The sequence below is a fragment of the Bos mutus genome, chromosome 26 (genome assembly GCF_027580195.1).
Source record: "Bos mutus isolate GX-2022 chromosome 26, NWIPB_WYAK_1.1, whole genome shotgun sequence".
In the NCBI taxonomy this organism is placed as follows: Eukaryota; Metazoa; Chordata; class Mammalia; order Artiodactyla; family Bovidae; genus Bos; species Bos mutus.
The window spans coordinates 7,840,412-7,856,008 of NC_091642.1; the positions used below are offsets into that span (position 1 = coordinate 7,840,412).

A 15,597-nucleotide genomic window follows, 5' to 3' on the forward strand; every position below is an offset into this window, starting at 1 on the left:
CTGCAGGCCCCTGCCGAGGACAGCGGGCAAGGGTGGCCCACGAAAAGGGCAAGATGAAAAAAGGGAACAAGCCAAATGGGAGGCTGCGGGCCTGCTCCCTCACAGTCACCCTCCGAGCCCCGGTGAATTGCAGCCACTTCGTGCCTGCCTACAGCACCCAGCTCATCACCTAAAGAGCTGGGATTAGGGGACCCCCTCCAGGGGCAGGGCATCTGCCTATTTTCCAGCTGATAGGCCAAACGCCCTGCCTCCATTGCAAGCCAACACCATGAGCCTAACCAGTTACCTCTCATTTCCATGAGAAGACCCAGCACCATCTTTCTAATCCTGATTTAACAGGCCAGGGGACTCGGATTCAGGCAGAACGTTTTATCATCACCTGCCTTTGTTTCATGGGAGTCCTGTTCTGGAGGACTCATGAGTTCTTTTATGAGAAGTCTCCCAAGATCTGTCAGTGGCTTCTGGGTGGATTTGGGGAGAAACAGAGCAATCAAGTTATCCGACCTGCTGACTGATTCTGAAACCTGAAACCGGGGCAGTGGGTGAATTCAGAAAGCCTGCAGCTCACCACCCTGAGCGGAGGCCCATGCTTGCCCTGTCCACCTGGTCCCCATGGGGCCTCAGTGTCCCCCCCTCTGCTGAATGAAGGGCTTGAGGCAGGTGAGGTGTCTCGGGGCGCGGGCCCTCTGACGTGTAGGGGTTCAAGTCCAGGGTGGGATCAGGGACAGTCCTCCCAGCCCCCGAGCAGTTAGAGCATGAGTCACTGCAGGTCAGGGCGGAGTTTATTTCACCATTAATTTCCTGGGGGTGACAAGTCTACCGTTAAGGCTCTAGCAGGTACCCTCCATCCACAACCTGGCATCCAGAGGTTAGAGTTCTCACGCTGAAGCACGGCAGAGTGGCCCTGGGAGCCATTCTGTTTTGGCTCCAGAGGGGATGGGATGGGGAGAGGGGCTGCATGGTTTGGGAGGTGCACGGGGAGCGCTGAGTGCCCACTCTGACACCGGGTGGGGGCCGGAGCCGCTGGGCTGTCCCGGGGAGGCTGGCTCAGCTCTGCCTACAAGGACGGTGCCTGGGAGACCCCCGCTTCCTCCAGGTGCCTCCTTAAAGCGCAGGGACTGTTCACTAAAAGACAGTGGGCAAACGCCTGAGTCCAATCAGGTAGCACATTTAAAGGACGTGGTGTGAATGGAGGGTGGGTGTGGGCGTTCAACAAGTCTGCCCACCTCTCGACTTCCAGAGGGACAAACAGATGGGATGGGCCATCAGCGGGGATCAAACTCCCCCCAGGAGGCTGGGAGATGTGTCTGGGGAGGGTGAGGGGAGGAGAGGGTCGGTAGAGGGAGACAGAGGAGGAACTGGTGGCTCAGGGGCCCAAAACTGCCTGGCTGGCACCCTCTTGCCTGCTTATCCAGGGCCGAGGGCAGCACCCTGGGTGGTCTGGGCACGGGGCAGGGTGGCAGGAGGCGGGGCCCTCCCAGAAGGCCCGTCACTTGTCCGCGTGCTGCAGCAGCAGGTCCACGGCCTCTGCGAGGTTGTCCACGTATCCATCAGCCTTGACTTCCGGGTGGTGCTCGTCGCTGGGCCTGGAGGGCAGGACGGAGGGTTAGCCGGTCAGTAACCCCTAGGTGACCCTCTGAGGTCACTGCCTTCCCAGCATCCAGCACAGGCCCGGCCTCACCCTCCGGAGGTTTCCAGGCCCTTCTGCGTCCCATCAGGCCGGGCTGGCCTTGGCTGGTGTGGTCCCTGTCCTCCCCATGCCCCAGTCCCGGCCACCCCCACTCAGAAGCACCCAGGCCTCCCTCTGCCTGGACTCCTCCCTGAGCCCTTCCTGTGGGCAGCTTGCTCAGAGCCCCGTGGCAGAGTGGCCACTGGCCCCTGCTCCATCCATGCTGCCAGCAGAAGCATCACGCCCCGGACAGTGGGGCCCTGAGCTCCGTCCTGCTCCGAGTTTCCCACCCAGACCCCGGGGTGGGTGGGGGGCTCATGTACCCCCAGAGGCTGCACCACCCAGCAGAGGAAGGCTCCTCGCAAAGCTGCTCTCCGGCTGAGATCTGGGAGGCGAGGACCACCCAAACCCTGCATCTGTGCCCTCCTCTATTCCCCAAGGCCCCGCTGGACACGGAGAACAAGGGCAGTGAGGCCACACGATGAGGGTGGGTGTCCGCGGGGCCGCAGGGGACCCCGTGCAGGGGCTGCGGCTGAGCCAGGCTCCCAGCAGACGTGAGAGGGGAAGGGGAACTAATGGGGCTGCAGCCTTGGTACCAGGAGGGGGCAGGGGCTCAGGGTGGGCTCCCGGGGACGACCCCTGGAGCCTTGACAGTTGTGGGAGTGGCCTGGAGGGTGGGCTATCAACTGGAGTGTGGGGCCCTGGTGACAGGAAGGCACCCCCCACCCCCACTGCTCGTGGGCTGGAGATTGATGGCAGGGGTGAGGGGGATACCCCGGTGCAGCTTCCCACGCTGAGGGGCTGCCGCTGGCATCGCCCCAAAGTCTGAGCCAAATGCCCCAGGCAAGCATGAAAGCGCATCCACCCCAGCAGCGGGGCCACCACCTCGGACGCCCCCGGGAAGAAGTGACTGAAGTGGGTTCTGACAACATCCTAAAAGTCAGGTTACCCCTTTGGAAAGTTTTGATACTGAAAAAGCACTTGACCCTAAAATGGCCATCCTGAGCAAAGGCCGTGGAATTAAAGGCACTGCTCCTTGGAAGGAAACTCATGACCAACCTAGACAGCACATTAAAAAGCAGACATTACTTTGCCAACAAAGGTCTGTCTAGTCAAAGCTATGGTTTTTCCAGTGGTCATGTATGGATGTGAGAGTTGGACCATAAAGAAAGCTGAGCACCAAAGAATTGATGCTTTTGAACTGTGGTGTTGGAGAAGACTCTTGAGAATCCCTTGGACTGCAAGGAGATCCAATCAGTCCATCCTAAAGGAGATCAGTCCTGAATATTCATTGGAAGGACTGATGTTGAAGCTGAAACTCCAATACTTTGGCTACCTGATGCGAAGAGCTGGCTCATTAGAAAAGACCCTGATGCTGGGAAACACTGAAGGCAGGAGGAGAAGGGGAGGACAGAGGATGAGATGGTTGGATGGTATCACCGACTCAATGGACATGAGTTTGAGCAAGCTCTGGGAGTTGGTGATGGACAGGGAGGCCTGGCATGCTGCAGTCCATGGGGTCGCAAAGAGTCGGACACGACTGAGTGACTGACCTGAGCTGAACTGAGCAAAGGTGCCTTTTGCGGGGGCTGGAGGGGGCGGTGAGTTACCGTGTGGCTTGTGGGATCCTAGCTCCCTGACCAGGGATCGAACCCGTGCTCCCTACAGTGGCGTCGCGAAGCCCTAACCTCTGGACCGTCAGGGCGTCCTAGGCACATTTTCTTCCATAGAGCTTTCAGCCCAGTGGCTTGGAGGCCTCCTGCCCAGGGCTGCTGAGGCCTGAGAGCGGGGCAGGGGTGTGGGAGCAGGAAGTGTGGATACTCCTTATGACTGAGGAGGCCCGCCTTTGACTCTGCCCTGTGCCCCTCCCCGGGACCTCTGCTCACTTGCCCACCCTCTTGTACGGGCTGAGGCCACTTCTCTGCCTGCTGCAGTGACCCCCGCTGCCCCCCAGGCACGGCCCTCACCCATCTCCCATCCTCTTCTCCTTCTGTCCCCGGGGTGGAAGCGGGTGAGAAAATGGGGGATCAGAGAGGTTCAGAGACTTGATTGAGGTCACACAGCAGGGAGGGCAGACCCAGATCTGACCCGGTTCTTCTGACTCCTGGCCCGATTCTGGGTGCCAGAGCCTCGAGGCACGTGGGAACACATGTTCCCACCCCTCCAGGAAGGCCCCCGTGGGCAGCACCTAGTTCAAGCAGAGGCCACCTGCAGGTGGCAGGGCCAGCAGGCACTGGGCATCACTCCTGGTCTTCTCAAGAGTGACAAGCACACAAGGACCCTCACCCTTGCCCGCAGGATCAGCAACTCTTGTGTCAGTGGAGGTATTTAAGGGATTATTATTTCGCTCTTGCCAGATCCAAACATCTAGTGAACACGGGAATTTAAGACCCAAATTACCGCGGGTCGGTGCTGAAATCCGTGCTTGTTAACTGTCAAAAGTTGTAGGTGGCACACACCCTGGACAACGGTGTTGGCACCTATTTGTGAGCCACGAGTCCCCTCTAGGCGGGCAACACAACCAAAGGGCGTCAGCCTGTCCACCAAAATCGTGTGTTGGAATGTTCTGGCGGCTTCGGTCATAATAGAAAAAAAGGTGGAAACTGCACAAATGTCCATCAACAGGGTAGGACGTGCACACACCTGGACGGCCCGGGACACCACCACCACCCACGGTCAGCTACCCCCAGGCGGGACACCACCCCCCACGGTGAGCCCCCCAGGCGGGACACCACCCCACGGTGAGCCCCCCAGGCGGGACACCACCACCCACGGTGAGCCCCCCAGGCGGGACACCACCACCCACGGTCAGCTACCCCCAGGCAGGACACCACCACCACCCACGGTGAGCCCCCCAGGCTGCCAGGTCTGCCCTTTGTCCCCCATAGACATCGCGGCGGGTGGAAGAAGCTGGGCTCAAGGCATCCAGGCCAGAGGACCTGTTCATGTCAAGTTCTGGAGTGGGTGATGCCAGGCTCCTGGGCAGAGGCCAGAAGCCGGCTTTCTCCTGGGGGTGGGGTGGCAGTGTTCTAGACCTTGGCCCAGGTGGTGATCGCGGGGGTGGTTCATGGTGGAAAGAGCATCGCACTGTTCACGTTCAGTGCACTTGACAAGTGTAAAACACGCGTAGGGTCACACTTGAGGTGTTTTTACTGTGAAAGTTTCATTAAAAAGTCTCATATAAAGTCACATGTTCCGTGTGTGCATGCTCAGTTGCTTCAGTCATGTCCCGACTCTGCGACCCCGTGGACTGTGGCCCGCCAGGCTCCTCTGTCCACGGGGATTGTCCAGGCAAGAATACTGGAGTGGGTTGTCATTTCCTGCTCCAGGGGATCTTCCCGACCCCGGGATTGAACCCGTGTCTCCTGCGCCTCCCGCGTTGGCAGGTGGATTCTTGACCACCCGGGAAGCCCAAGCGCACGTGAAGAGGTGTCTGTTTCCTACCGTGGCGGTCCTTCTCTGTGGCCCACGGATCAAACCCTACCAGCAGCCTGTTTTTGTACAGCACTCGAGATAAGAATGGTTTCTACATATTTAAAACTTTGTGAAAAGAAGAGAATGCAGAACACAGGCCCACAAGCCTCAAGCCACTGCCTCCTGGGCCTCCCCAGCAAAGGCTCTCGTGCCACCGGCTCTGGCCGTCTGCCCTCCAGGGCCCCTCCCTTCCCATCCCCTCAGGGAGGGGCATTCATGGCCTCCTGGTGGGTCCAGGGTCTCTTCGGACAGCCCTTCCTGTAGGAGGGTCTTCCTCCTTGGAACTCGGGGCTCTCTGCCCAGGCCCTCCTAGAGGGCAGACAACCCCTCCCCTGAACATACTGAGGGGTGCCCCCCTCGCTCAGGTCTTTTTGAAGCAGGCGGGTGAGGGACTCCTCTCTGGGCAGCTCCCCCTGAGATGGGAGCAGCCTGGCCCAGGGCACAGGGAGCCAGGCCCTGAGAGATGGAGACGGAACGCCTGAACGGGCAGCAGACCCACCACGACAAACCGCCCCTCTGCCTCGGTTTCCTCCTTGCTGCGCTGAGCACAGCACAGCTCCACCCCTCACCCACCCGGTGACCACCAGTGAGCTGGCACACCTCCGAGCGTGCAGTCCCTAGCCTCTGGATGGGGAGTGCTCACGGGAGGCACACAGAGACACACACGGTTGGAGGGGGCAGGCCCGGAGGCAGATTCGGCATGGAGATCATGGCCAGTGGCAGGCTGCTGGGAGGAGGCCAGGCAGGGAGACTGGTGGGGGGCAGACAGATGGCATGAATGGATGGAGACCCATCGGCGTGCGAGGTACAGGGAAGACAGTGAGCTGGGGGGGGGGGCGGCGGCATTGCAGTGGGGGCCGGGGGGTGGGGGTGGCAGGGAGGCAGGACCTGAGCGGACGTCCGGTCTCGTGCTCAGCCTGTGTGCGGAGGCTGCGGCTCTGCACCGCGTGGAAGCGCCCTTACGGGTTTCCCTCGCGGAGGGCGGCCCTGAGGCCCGGCTCACCCTTGTGTGGGGGTGCCCAGCCCCCACTCAGGAGGAGGCTGTCGGAGGAGGGGGATGTCTTCAGGCCATGCCCGCCCAGGTGCTGACACCCCCTGTGCCCTCTCTGTGCGCCCCTCAAGGGCAGATCCCTGACCTTTCTCTCCACCGCGATGGGGGAGGGGGATGGCGGCAGGGCGTCCTCAAAGCAGAGCGGAACCTCTCCCAGCAAACACCCGCCCCCAGTCTTCATCTCCCGTCCTCGCTGGGGGCAGCTGGCCGCAGGACTGGCCGCAGGACTGTCCACCTCGGACCTTCGCCAGCCCCCAGCCCAGGTTCACTGTCCAGTCGAACCAACTCCACCCCGAGGGGGAACCAGAAATCGGCCCGTGAAAGAAGATGCCTCCTAATGAGATCCTAGGCAGCCCCACGTGGCATGCAGTACAAGCCGAGATGGGTACGCGGCTAATTATGCTTAATTACATATCATTTGAATTCAAGAATCCATTAAAAGAAAGGACTGCATTAGCAGCCAGCCGCTGTTTGCCAACACACAGAGGAAATCGTGGACTTTCATGTCGTAATTACGTGACGCTGCCGTGAGCCGCAGCTGGCTCTCTGGGGGCCCCCAGTCCAGGCCCGCCCGCCCTGAGGCCCCCGAGGCCACTATGCCTGGCCGAACTGGTCGGGAGAAGACCACAGGCCATGCCGGCTGGTGACCTGTGATCCTCAGGGCCTCAAAGAGGTCACACTACAGAAGCTGAACCAAGAAGCCCAGCAGAGACATGCCCTTTGGCAGTGGGAACAGAAGCAGAGGGTGATGGACAAAGGGGCTGAGAGACACCCCTGGCCTTTGAGCAGGCCCTACTCGGACAGGGCTGGACGTGCTGGGGAGGTGGGAGGACGAGGAAGCAGGAGGACTGGGAGGGGGCAAGACTGAGGGTGTGAGGACTGAAAAGGGGAGGACTGTAAGGCGGGAGGACTGACAGGGAGGACTGAGAAGGGGAGGACGGAGAGGCGGGAGGACCACGAGGGGGAGGATTGGGAGGGGGAAGACTGAGGGGGTGAGGACTGAGAAGGGGAGGACTGTGAGGCGGGAGGACTGACAGGGGGAGGACTGAGAAGGGGAGGATGGAGAGGCGGGAGGACTGCGAGGGGAGGACCGAGAGGCGGGAGGACTGGAAGGGGGGAGGACTGAGGGGGGGAGGACTCAGAGGCAGGAGGACTGGGAGGCAGGAGGACTGGGAAGGGGAGGACTGAGATAGGAGCAGAGAAGAGACCCACCGGCAGACAGAGGGACGCACATATCCGGGAAAAGAGGAGGCTGGAGGAAAGAGAAACTGAGTCAGAGAGAGAGAGAGAGAAAACAGAGGAGAGAAGGGGGGAGACAGCAGGGGGCAGAGAGACCCTCAGGGTGGGGAGCCGAGAGCGACAGATGGAGGGAGGAAGGTAAGAAAGAGAACCAGAACACAGAAGCGTGGGGGAGCAGACACCGGAGTCCCCGAGCCCCTCTTCCCCTGGGGGATTAGGAGAGGCCCCTCTCTGTACCCCGAGGCTCGGCTGGGGCCCCCACGGGGGCTGTGACTGCAGCAGCCCTCCACCCCAACGAACTCCTCCAGAGTGGGGCCGCCCCAGGCCCGCGGAGGGCGGGCTCCCTGCTCTCTTCCCAGCCGGTGTCTCTTCACTTCCCGCGGCCTCGGTCTCCTCATCTGTAAGGTGGGCGTGTGGTCTGGCGCGTGGGGTCACTGAGAATGAAGCACCTGGCAGCTTGCCTGCACCCGGGGGGCCCTCGAGGGGAGGCCAGCTTTGGCTGCTCAGCCTTTGCCCTCTGCCCGCCTCGAGCCCACGGTCCAGTCCCACATTCAAAGTCGTGACCAGGGCTGAGAAAGGAAGGACAGGGTGTGGGGTCTGAGGGAATTTGGGAGGCAATATGTAATCCGCCTGGCAATGCAGGAGACATAAGAGACACGGGTTTGATCCCTGGGTCAGGAATATCCCCTGGAGGAGGGCATGGCAACTCACTGCAGTATTTTTGCCTGGAGAATCCCATGGACAGAGGAGCCCGGCGGGCTATAGTCCATAGGGTCTCAAAGAGTCGGACATGACTGAAGCGACTTAGCGTGGCATGGAATGTGGGGGTCAAGAAAGCTTCTAGAAGAAGGGGCATTAGGCTAGATCCCGGCCCCTGCCATCCATGTGAGCGTGGCCCTCAGGTCCTTCTCCGAAGTTGGAAGCAGAGGCAGGTTCCCTGGGTGGCTGCGTGGCTGAGGGGAGGTGGATGCCTCTGCCCTCCCAGGCTCCTGTGTGGGGGCAGTGTCCAGGAGTCTCTGGTTGAGTGTGAGCCCGGGGACCCATGCAGATCCTTTCTCTCCTCACCAGCTCCCACCTCTCCCTGGGTAAACTCTGCTGTGGCTCCCTATTGCCCACGTCACAGCCCAGCTCCTCAGCAGAGCAGACAAGTTTGTCCTAACGGGGTATCCTCTCAGTCACCCTGCGTCCAGGGCCCACCTTCTTCAGACAGTCCATGCTCTCCCGCACCTCCGTCCACACTACGTCCCAGAAAGGCATGATCGCCAGGTCCTGCTCCAGCCACAAACTCCTACTCATCCTTCAAAGCCTCACCCTCCTGTTCCCATCTCCACCTCTATGCTCCGTAGCAAGCTGCTCTCTTTTCTGAGCACCCAGAACTTGGCCCCTGCCCCCAACTCTCACACCATGCTGGCCGAGCACCAGCTGACCTGAGCTGCCTAGAAGGAAGGGCCAGGCTTCCTGCCCCGGTGACCGTCCACATGGGCCACACAGGCACCCAGGAAGGGTCTGCCAACCAGTAAATGAACAAAGGCCCCCACCCAGAGGGGCTCCACCTGTTAGTTATTCTGCCCCCTCACGCCCCGTGAGCGAGGGAAGGAGGCAACGGCAGAGGCAGAGGACAAGGCCAATCTGTGTCGGTCTGGACAGCTTCACAGGGCCCATCTTTGTACTGGCCCACCAAAAATGGCGGCTGGACGTCCAGCAGAGGAGCCCAGCAAGAGCAGTCGCCATGCCCGCCCCCTCCTCCGTGGCTCCGCTGACCAAGGGGACCTCCCTGTGACATTCTCGAGGACACAGGGCCACCCTGCCCCACCCTTCCCCCACCCCCAGCCCGGGTCTGCTCCAGGACAGGGCTGGGCAGAGACCAGAGGCCATGGCGCTGCCCGTACGGGGTGCGGCGTGCATCCTCATCCGGATGGTTTTGGAAGCGCCGGCCGCACCCCGGGTGGCCAAGGGCTGGGCGCTAGGGCAGGCTGGGCCGGCCACGTGGATTCAGGGAACCAGGCCCTGGCTCCAGGGCAAGTGACCCAGCCGAGGCTGACGCCAACTCCAGGCTCTGCTGACGAAGTTGGAAGAAAAGGGCAGAGAGGGCTTCGATTTGTGGGCCGGAGGTGACGAGGCGGAGCCAAGGGTGTCTTTCCAGCTGAGCCGCTGGAGTCCAAGACCCCGGGGGCCTGAGTGCCTGTTCCTAAGATGGTACAGGCCAGCGTGTGGCCTCCTGCAGACACCAAGGGGTGCGTACCGGGACCTGCTTCCACCGGCCCTTGTCCACTTTCTTCTGAGAGTGGGTGATGAGATCCTCATCACCGGCCATGGTCTAAAGATGGATGGGGCTTCCCACAGTCCACCTGCTGGCCCAGGATGCTCGCCGTCCAGACAGCAGTTTGCTAGGACCCAGAGGGGCAAGCCAGTGATCCCCGGCTTGCGCCGGCTGCTGGCAGGTGCGACCTCGTGGTGGTGTGGCCTGGGAGGATGCTCCTGGCCACAGATCTCAGAGGTGGGGTGGGGTGGGCCCAGACTCAGGCTGACACCCCAGGCACCTCCGGGAACCTCTGGTTTAGTCCTGCTGCGGACGGAGAAACCGAGGCAGGAGCTGGTCTCTGCAGAGCCCCAGCCTGGAGCCTGCCAACAGCCGCCGAGCCCTGCTTCACACGGGGACTCTGACCCCAATCCCTGCTTGCAATGAAGCCACCTTGGAGACGAGGACCCTCCATCATCCTGCCTGGACCGCTCGTGGGCTCCAGGCCTGGATCCCTGGTCTCACTCGGAAACCTGCCCAGGGCCTCAGGCCTGTGTCCTGGAGCGCCACCCACCAGACCCTCGGCTTCCCTGGCCTCCAGGTCCCCCACTGCCCGCCTTCTGTCTCACCTGTTTGGGCCCAGCCTCGGTGGAGCAGAGCAGCCTGGAGCCCCCTGAGCCCCTTCTCCTGCCCCTCGGTCACCCAACCTGCTCGTGCAGATGGTGGTGGGGGCCCCCTCTGGATGCCTTAAAATCACATGGTGGGTAATATACTGAAATAAAAACCCAGGCTTAAGACAGTCCTGGTCTCAGGCCCCTCTGAAGACCTCCCGGGGCTCCCTGGCCTGGAAGCCGATGGGGACACACTTCTACTGGCTGAGCCTCCCCGGAGGTCAGAGCTCTGCTGGGGGGTGGGGGTAGGGGAACGCCCCAGGGGCTCCCTATCCTGGCAGGTACCTGGGCCTCCCCTGTCCGTCTGGCTGTCTGCTCCTCCGTAACGGGCAATGGGGTGGGGGTGGGGAGAGAAAGCTTCCCCCAGAGTACCCTCTTCCAATGGAGGCTTTGTGTAAATGACAAAGAGGTGCGCCCCGGTGAGCCAGGCCCCTTGGGGACCCAACTGTGGAGCCTGGAGCTGACATCACGGGGGGAGGGGCAGGGGCACAGAAGGTTGGCTGCCTTCCCTCCCCCTCCCCGCAGCCTCGCTTGTAGGAGGATCTAAAGATGGGGGCGGGTCCTGGGACCACCAGCTGGGAGACCCTGGCTGTGCATGTGCACAAGTGGGCTGGAGCGGGAGGGGGCGCAGGGGTGCCCCCAGAGAGAAGAGAGGGTCGCACCTGTGTCGAGCACCTTGCAGCCTCGGCCATTCCCCGGACGCCCCCTCTCCTTCAGGCAGGTGGCACCCCAGGACCCAGAACCCCACTCAGGATGGCTGAGCCATCCCCCAGCTGGGAAGGATCAGGAGTCTCTCCCACCAGGAGGGGGCACTTGCTGGACCTGGTGTGTGAACTGAGGCCGCAGAGGAACCTGCCGCTGACTCGAGGGCCCACCCACCCGCAGGCAGGTTCCAGGATGCAGGCAAAGCTCACCCGGCTGGGGGCATGGGTGAGCCACAGACACTGCACCACAAGGCCAGGGGGACAGCTGGGCACCGGACCCGCAGCTGCTGCGGGCAGGCTTCGAGGAGCGTCTCCCATGTTCCCTGCACGATGCCCCACAGTGGGCACCGGGATGGCCTGTTCTAGAGATGACCACACAGTCCTGTGATGTGGGGGAAGCCTGCCCACAGTCACAGGCAGTGAATGGCAGCACTGGGACCTCAATCCTGTGTGTCTGGATTTAAACCCAGGCTCTCTCTAGTGATTCTGCCCTTGGCACACGGGACAGATTGTGCGTCTGGGAACCGCTGATGTGCTGGCTGACCTCCGGCCAGGCTGAGAGCCCCGTGGGCAGGGGTGCACCCTGGCCTCTGGGTTAGCCCCTGGCCGGAGGTGGGCCCCAGGAAGGGTCTGCTACCTTTGACTAATGCCCGGAAGGGTGTTTGTGAGACACCAAAGAGGGAAAGAAAGGCACGGTCCACCCTGGAGCTGCAGAACACCACCCCTCCCCCAACCCCTCATGGCAGACCCCGGAACTCCTGAGCTGGGCCCTGGGGGCCCTGGCACCCAGGCCAGGCCTGTTCCACCCAGGAGGAACCAGGCAGAGGGCAGTAGGGGCCCAAGCCGTGGACCCTGGCATCCGCCCTGGGGCCCCTCTGCCTGCAGGAAGGAAATGGGCCTGTTTATGGGTGTTTCAGCCTGGTGGCACCTTGTCAACCAGAACTGACCCGATGAGCTAGCTGTTTCCTGCGAGGTTCTCCCTGCCCGTTGGCTGTGGGCACCTGGCGTGCTGAGAACCGAGTTGGGGCGTGCAGACATGAGTGGGTGGTGCCGCATGGCCGCCCGCTGGCCCATTCGCAGATTCGAGAGGCTTCCTCACGCTGACAAACGAGGTCCCCTGAACCTCCAACCCTAGCTGGAGCCCCTGCCTCGTCCTTTGCCCGATGCATATGCACAGCGAGGCCAGAGTCACAAACCGGGGACCCCTGGATGCGTCTGGGTGGGGCCCGCATAAGAGTGTTTCGAGAACAGGAGCTGGAAACTTGACTTCGTTTGAAAATCTGAAAGATTCCTAACACTGGGCTGGGGATTCCACAGGCAAAGCCAGCGGATACCGCGTGGCAGCCGCTCCCTCAAATGGGGCAAGCGGCTTCTAGTTTACCACACTCCCCACCGTTCTCTATCATCTCCCCACTCTTAGACCAGGCCCAATCCCCTCCACCACATTTCCCGCCTGCCCGTGCGAGCCTCTGAATTTGCTGCCCTGCCCCAGCATCACTGGCTTTCTGGCTCATTTCTCAAGGAACAAGCCACCTCCTCCAGGAAGCCTTCCCTGAAGCCTTGCCCCCGGCCCTCGTCTCAGTTAGGTGCCCCTTCTGTGCTCTGTGGCAACCTGTGTTGACCCCATTGGAGCACTGGTTACACTCTGCTGCAGTGTCTGGTTGCCTGGGTGACGCTCCCTCCAAATCCTGAGCTCCCTGAGCTCAGGGGCATCCCCGTGGTGGCCGTCTGCTGGGAGCTGTCAGAGACAGGAACAATCAGCCAACTGCCTGAGCAGACAAGCAAGGGGCCTCCTTCCTTCTGACCACTGGGAGCTGCATGTCCTCGCCAGCATCTGGCTCCCTGTGAGCCAGAGCTGCCTAGAAACCTGGGTGTGGGGGCCACTCCGTCCCCAAGGCCATGGGGCAGGAAGGCAGGTATCTGAGGCTCTGGGCCCGGAAGCCCCGCCTGGCCTCACTGTCCCGCCCCTCCTGTGGGGCACACGCAATCTGGATCCTCACCTCCGTGGGGAGGCCCACTGCCCAGCCCCCGAGCGCCAGGCCACGGAGAGCTCCCTTGTGGAGAAGCGTTCACCAGAATGAAACCCTCTCCCGCAAACCCAGGCTCCCAGAGGCGTGAACGTGTCACCATGAGCACGACACTGCTAGTGGCCAGTGTCACTGAACCCGAAGAGGCAAGCCCCCTGCGCCCACCCAGGCCTGCAGTGCTCTGCGCCTTCACGCTAAGCGGGCTCCAACACCCGAGGGCAGGGCCCACACTGCAGGTGTGGGTGTTGGATGCAGAGGCTCACAGAAGCTGGGGGTGCACTAAACCACCACGAGGGGCCCGAGGCGTCAGGCAGGCGCCCGCCCTGTGCTTCCCCACTCCCAGCAATCTAAATCCAGTCTCCTTCACGTGGCCCACAAGGTCGCAGCCCGCCCGCCACACCCCCCATAGCCCCCCAGCTCGGGTGTCCATATCCCAGCAATCTAAATCCAGTGTCCTTCACGTGGCCCACGAGGTCACCCCAGAGCCCGCCTGCCACACCCCCCCATAGCCCCCAGCTCGGGTGTCCATATCCCGGCAAGTCTAAATCCAGTCTCCTTCACGTGGCCCACGGAGTCGCCCCAGAGCCCGCCCGCCACACGCCCCCATAGCCCCCCAGCTCGGGTGTCCACACACTCAGGTTCCCCAACTGTCCATGTCACTGCCTAGAACATGCTCTCGTGCCCCCTCCGCTTTGTAAGGTCTAACTCAGAAAGAACGGCCCCCCGCCCGCCACCATGGTCTCCGGGACCCATCCTACCCCCTGGATGAGTAAATGAACACCCACTCAGCCTCAGAGACACGGGGAATCCACTTGGGACATTTGAGAGTCATGGGAAGAGCACCCCAAAGAGGGTGGCTGTGTCAACAGAGCAGGCAGAGCTTCTTGGCACGCAGGGAACCACCAGGGCACCCAAGTCATGCCAAAGTGGTTAGCCATCACATACAGCCCCTGTGACTCCCACACATGGTCAAACAGCAGAAGTGGTTTCTCTCTCCTTTCCCCTTCTCCAGTCCCAGAAGACATCTCAGGTCTGACGCTGCTGCTGCTGCTGCTGCTAAGTCGCTTCGGTTGTGTCCGACTCTGTGCGACCCCACAGACGGCAGCCCACCAGGCTCCCCCGCCCCTGGTCTGACCCTAGAGGCCCCTAATTACAACCACACCTGGCCCAGGGCAGGGGAGGGCCGGGGGGTGCCTGCTGGGCTGGGCAGAGGGTGCTTGACCCCAGCTTCAGACTGGGCTGGCCCTGACTGCTGTGTGGCCTTGAGGAAACACTCGGAGCCCTGCATCTCTCGTGAGTGGGTCTGGAAAGAGCCCCCCCAGGGCTGTGGGGGAGAGGCAGGGGGAAGACACATGGAGGGCAGGCACGCGGACCCGTGGTTTGGGTGGGTGGCTAGCCGGCAGGCGCTGGACGGGGCGGGTGAAGAGCCCTCGCGGGCTGCTCTGACCCGAGGGGAGGGGCAGAGTCCACAAGGTGGGCGTGAGATGCTCACGTCGGGCTCGGAGTCTGGAGAGCTGCTGCCACCTGCGGAGAAGGTCCCGAGGACCATGGATCTTGGGGGGGACCTTCCCCAGAGTGCAGCCAGGCTGCAGGGAACAAGCGCCACCCTCCTACTCGGTGGGGCCGAGGCAGCGCTTACAGAGATGCTGGGTGACTGTGACCAGGGACGCTAGGACTCCTCAGAGAGGGAAGGGGGAGCCCCAGGGGGAGGCTGAACCAGCCCCCAAGCCCTGCCCTCGGGGCCCTTGTCTCCAAGCTGACGGGATGCTCCGCTCATAGTATTGTTCCTGATAATGACAGTCACTGAGGCCCTCTCCCCTGGGGGTCTCGCACGGGAACGTACGGTGCTGCAGCTGCTGTGGTCTGTGCAGCAGCCCGGGAGATAGGCGCTATGGCCCCTATCTTACAGCTGACAAAGTGGAGGCTCAGAGAGGGCAAGTGGCCTGCCCGGGGTCACACAGCAGTGCTGGGAGGGCCCCTCTGCCTTCCTTCCCAACCTGCCGGAAGCACTGTCTGAGCCCCACCAGGAGCCAGGGGCTGGGCTAGCAGGTGGTGGGCAGGGGGCCCACCCTCCAGCAGACGAGACCCTGGCAGCTGTTCAGAGTGTTTTGATAAAAATATGGGGAACACCTGGGGTGTGTTTAGATTAAAACCAGCTGGCCCAGCCCCTTCGATGGGCTCTCCGAGGGCCGGATCTCCCGGGAGGGCACTCTGTGCCCCAGCGGCACACGCAGCGGTACTTCCTCCCTACCTCCCCCACACACGCTGCCCGTCCCCTCCTCCAGAGGCTAGACTGGGCCAGGGAGACCCCATGGCTAGCACAGCTGGCCCTCGGCCTGCACCCTCCAGGCCCTGGTTCTCATGAGGCGGTCCTTGATGGAGGGCACCCATACCCCACTCTCTTTGAAAGGTGAGATAATCGAGATTTGGGATGGGTGAGAAGGAACTTGCCCAGAGCTCATGGAGGAGCAGAGCTCGAACCCAGAAGCCCTATCCCGTCCATTAGCTCGAGAGGGAAGTCTC

The 15,597-nt window shown here is 62.1% G+C and overlaps 1 protein-coding gene across 2 annotated transcripts in view; it reads right to left on the reverse strand.

Moving 5' to 3' along the window:
* Positions 1 to 764: 764 nt before the first annotated feature.
* Positions 765 to 15,597, reverse strand: part of LHPP (phospholysine phosphohistidine inorganic pyrophosphate phosphatase) — a 128,668-nt gene continuing 113,835 nt past the window's right edge. For both annotated transcript variants that reach the window (XM_070364037.1, XM_070364038.1), the window contains one exon: positions 765 to 1,586. In XM_070364037.1, coding sequence (XP_070220138.1) covers positions 1,551 to 1,586 — 36 coding nt within the window. In that variant the 3' untranslated portion in view covers positions 765 to 1,550. The remainder of the gene's footprint in view (positions 1,587 to 15,597) is intronic.